Source organism: Carassius carassius, unplaced genomic scaffold (genome assembly GCF_963082965.1).
Source record: "Carassius carassius unplaced genomic scaffold, fCarCar2.1 SCAFFOLD_87, whole genome shotgun sequence".
Classification (NCBI taxonomy): Eukaryota; Metazoa; Chordata; class Actinopteri; order Cypriniformes; family Cyprinidae; genus Carassius; species Carassius carassius.
This window is the reverse complement of record NW_026775080.1, coordinates 92,501-97,500: the sequence shown is the minus strand read 5'-3', so window position 1 is coordinate 97,500 and position 5,000 is coordinate 92,501. Positions and strand designations below refer to the sequence as shown.

The following is a 5,000-nucleotide window of genomic DNA, read 5'->3' as shown; positions in this document are numbered from 1 at the left end:
CCAGAAGCATCGCTCATATAACAGATGAACAAGTGCTTTCATAACCGAGTCACATGATCAGATTATTGTACACACACTACAGGCAAACCAGTGTTTCTTCACGCAGTGCTCAGTTTTGGAAAGAAAACATTCCAAATACATGTTTAAGTGTTCATTTAATTGCACTTTATCTATTTGCGACTGTAGATTTCATTCTCAGTCCGTATCTTTAAAGAGTTTTTTTTCTTTCAAACAGCAAAGTTTTATTCCTGTCTATATCCTGAAGGGTTGTTCATATTTCATTCACACTGATTTATGCAACATTATACTCCTAAAAACATGGTGAAAATGTGTGTGTTTTCTGTTGACAGTATTTTCTGAGTGTGAACAGTGAACGTGATCGCTCGTGTGTGTGTGTGTGTGTGTGTGTAGTCCCCGGACTCTCGCCCTACTTCCAGCCCTTCTATCAGCCGAACGAGTGTGGGAAAGCCCTGTGTGTCAGACCTGACATGATGGAGCTGGACGAGCTGTACGAGTTCCCCGAGTTCTCCAGAGATCCCACCATGTACCTGGCGCTGAGGAACCTGGTTCTGGCGGCCTGGAGCCGAGACTGTAAGGTGCTGCTGCTCGCTCCTCAGTGTCATGTTTGTAAGCTCTGAAGCGTCAGGAGATCTTGGGTGTGAGCAGGTCTGGGCTCATTTGAGTCTGTCAGGGCAGGATAAACCCCAGAGGATCTCTCTCTTTAACCAGCTGTGTGTCGCTGACAGTGCTCTCTGAAGAGCGGTTCTGTGGTGTCTCTGTGCAGGAGGTTCTGACGCTGCAGAAGTGTGCTCCTCATGTGATCGTGCGTGGTCTGGTGCGCGTCCGCTGTGTGCAAGAGCTGGACAGAGTCCTGTACTTCATGAGCAGGAAGGGTCTGATCAACACCGGAGCGCTGCAGATCAAGCGGCCGCTGCTGCCCGAGTCACAGATCAACGTGAGACAAACACAGGCTTTCTGACGGATAGAGAGCAGTGTGGAGAAGTTAAATTAAAATGTCTTGATTGTCATGAACATAATATAACCATGTAAAAAAGCTTTCCTCTTCACAGAGCATGTTGTTGTAGTGCAGAGGTGTGTTGAACTGTCGATTAAAGCTGTGTTACCCAGAAGCACTCTGGATACAGCAGAGGTGTGTGTGGAGTGATGAGATGCTGTCTCTCGTGTGTGTGTGTGTGTGTGTGCAGAAGGTGCTGGTCATCGGTGCTGGTGCTGCGGGGCTCGCTGCTGCTCGACAGCTACAGAACTTCGGCACGCAGGTACAACACACACACACACACACTCAGACACACACACACATACACGCACACAGAGATACACACACATACACGCACACACACACACACACACACACAGACATACAGACACGCGCAAACACACACACACACACACACACACACACACTCAGACACACACACACACTGACACACACACTCAGACACACACACACACACACACACACACACACACACACACACACACACTCAGACACACTACTTTATGAACTACTTTACTTCTAAAATCGATACTATTAGAGATAAAATTGCAACCATTCAGCCGTCAGCTACAGTATCACATCAGACAGTGCACTATAGACCCCCTGAGGAACAGTTCCACTCATTCTCTACCATAGAAGAGGAAGAATTGTATAAACTTGTTAAATCATCTAAACCAACAACATGTATGTTAGACCCTATACCATCTAAGCTCCAAAAAGAGGTGCTTCCAGAAGTCATAGATCCTCTTCTGACTATTATTAATTCCTCATTATCATTAGGATATGTCCCCAAAACCTTCAAACTGGCTGTTATTAAGCCTCTCATCAAAAAACCACAACTTGACCCCAAAGAACTAGTTAATTATAGACCAATCTCGAATCTCCCTTTTCTGTCCAAGATACTAGAAAAGGTGGTATCCTCACAATTATATTCCTTCTTAGAGAAAAATGGTATATGTGAGAATTTCCTGTCAGGATTTAGACCGTATCATAGTACTGAGACTGCTCTCCTTAGAGTTACAAATGATCTGCTCTTATCATCTGATCGTGGGTGTATCTCTCTATTAGTTTTATTGGATCTTAGTGCTGCGTTTGACACAATTGACCACAACATTCTTTTGCATAGACTTGAACACTTTGTTGGCATCAGTGGAAGTGCATTAGCATGGTTTAAATCGTACTTATATGACCGCCATCAGTTCGTAGCAGTGAATGAAGATGTATCCTATCGATCACAAGTGCAGTATGGAGTACCTCAAGGCTCAGTACTAGGGCCGCTACTCTTCACGCTTTATATGTTACCCTTGGGAGATATCATCAGGAAACATGGTGTTAGCTTTCACTGTTATGCTGATGATACTCAGCTCTATATTTCTTCGCAGCCCGGTGAAACACACCAATTTGAAAAACGAATGGATTGCATAGTCGATATAAAAAACTGGATGACGAGTAATTTCTTACTGCTAAATTCTGAAAAAAACAGAGGTGTTAATTATAGGAGCTAAAAACTCTGCTTGTAATAACCTAGAACACTGTCTAAGACTTGATGGTTGCTCTGTCAATTCTTCGTCATCAGTTAGGAACCTAGGTGTGCTATTTGATCGCAATCTTTCCTTAGAAAGCCACGTCTCTAGCATTTGTAAAACTGCATTTTTTCATCTCAAAAATATATCTAAATTACGGCCTATGCTCTCAATGTCAAATGCAGAAATGTTAATCCATGCATTTATGACCTCAAGGTTAGATTATTGTAATGCTTTATTGGATGGTTGTTCTGCACGCTTAGTAAACAAACTACAGCTAGTCCAAAATGCAGCAGCAAGAGTTCTTACTAGAACCAGGAAGTATGACCATATTAGCCCGGTCCTGTCAACACTGCACTGGCTCCCTATCAAGCATCGCATAGATTTTAAAATATTGCTTATTACTTATAAAGCCCCGAATGGTTTTGCACCTCAGTATTTGAATGAGCTCCTTTTACATTATAATCCTCTACGTCCGCTACGTTCTCAAAACTCAGGCAATTTGATAATACCTAGAATATCAAAATCAATTGCGGGTGGCAGATCCTTTTCCTATTTGGCCCCTAAACTCTGGAATAACCTACCTAACATTGTTCGGGAGGCAGACACACTCTTGCAGTTTAAATCTAGATTAAAGATCCATCTCTTTAACCTGGCTTACACATAAGCCTTTAAAGCGCTTTAAACAAAATACATTGCGTCAAAGCAACTGAACAACATTCATTAGGAAAACAGTGTCAATAATGCAAAATGATAGTTAAAGGCAGTTCATCATTGAATTCAGTGATGTCATCTCTGTTCAGTTAAATAGTGTCTGTGCATTTATTTGCAATCAAGTCAACGATATCGCTGTAGATGAAGTGACCCCAACTAAGCAAGCCAGAGGCGACAGCGGCAAGGAACCGAAACTCCATCGGTGACAGAATGGAGAAAAAAACCTTGGGAGAAACCAGGCTCAGTTGGGGGGCCAGTTCTCCTCTGACCAGACGAAACCAGTAGTTCAATTCCAGACTGCAGCAAAGTCAGATTGTGCAGAAGAATCATCTGTTTCCTGTGGTCTTGTCCTGGTGCTCCTCTGAGACAAGGTCTTTACAGGGGATCTGTATCTGGGGCTCTAGTTGTCCTGGTCTCCGCTGTCTTTCAGGGATGTAGAGGTCCTTTCTAGGTGCTGATCCAGCATCTGGTCTGGATACGTACTGGATCTGGGTGACTGCAGTGACCCTCTGATCTGGACACAGACTGGATCTGGTGGCTACGGTGACCTCGGAACAAGAGAGAAACAGACAAATATTAGCGTAGATGCCATTCTTCTAATGATGTAGCAAATACATCGGGTGTTATGGGAAGTGTTCCCGGTTCCGGTTTATCTAATTAATGCAGCCTAAAAATCCTTTAACGGATTTGGATATTAAAAGCATATTAGTATGTTATGTGTAAGCCAGGTTAAAGAGATGGGTCTTTAATCTAGATTTAAACTGCAAGAGTGTGTCTGCCTCCCGAACAATGTTAGGTAGGTTATTCCAGAGTTTGGGCGCCAAATAGGAAAAGGATCTGCCGCCCGCAGTTGATTTTGATATTCTAGGTATTATCAAATTGCCTGAGTTTTAAGAACGTAGCGGACGTAGAGGATTATAATGTAAAAGAAGCTCATTCAAATACTGAGGTGCAAAACTATTCAGGGCTTTATAAGTAATAAGCAATATTTTAAAATCTATACGATGCTTGATAGGGAGCCAGTGCAGTGTTGACAGGACCGGGCTAATATGGTCATACTTCCTGGTTCTAGTAAGAACTCTTGCTGCTGCATTTTGGACTAGCTGTAGTTTGTTTACTAAGCATGCAGAACAACCACCCAATAAAGCATTACAATAATCTAACCTTGAGGTCATTACTGCATGGATTAACATTTCTGCATTTGACTTTGAGAGCATAGGCCGTAATTTTAGATGGAAAAATGCAGTTTTACAAATGCAAGAAACGTGGCTTTCTAAGGAAAGATTGCGATCAAGTAGCACACCTAGGTTCCTAACTGATGACGAAGAATTGACAGAGCAACCATCAAGTCTTAGACAGTGTTCTAGGTTATTACAAGCAGAGTTTTTAGGTCCTATAATTAACACCTCTGTTTTTTTCAGAATTTAGCAGTAAGAAATTACTCGTCATCCAGTTTTTTATATTGACTATGCAATCCATTAGTTTTTTTAATTGGTGTGTTTCACCGGGCCGCAAAGAAATATAGAGCTGAGTATCATCAGCATAACAGTGAAAGCTAACACCATGTTTCCTGATGATATCTCCCAAGGGTAACATATAAAGCGTGAAAAGTAGCGGCCCTAGTACTGAGCCTTGAGGTACGCCATACTGCACTTGTGATCGATATGAATAACATAATGATCTAAAGGTTGAAGTAGCTCCAACTGGCTTAACTGATTGATTTATGACAATAATAGAACTTTTTGTTA

The 5,000-nt window shown here is 42.2% G+C and overlaps 1 protein-coding gene across 1 annotated transcript in view; it reads left to right on the top strand.

Moving 5' to 3' along the window:
* Positions 1 to 5,000, top strand: part of LOC132134792 (lysine-specific histone demethylase 2) — a 23,521-nt gene that overhangs the window by 4,972 nt on the left and 13,549 nt on the right. Inside the window, exons 9-11 of the mRNA XM_059547155.1 lie at positions 412 to 596; positions 785 to 955; positions 1,206 to 1,277. Of these exons, the coding sequence (XP_059403138.1) occupies positions 412 to 596; positions 785 to 955; positions 1,206 to 1,277 (428 nt within the window). The remainder of the gene's footprint in view (positions 1 to 411; positions 597 to 784; positions 956 to 1,205; positions 1,278 to 5,000) is intronic.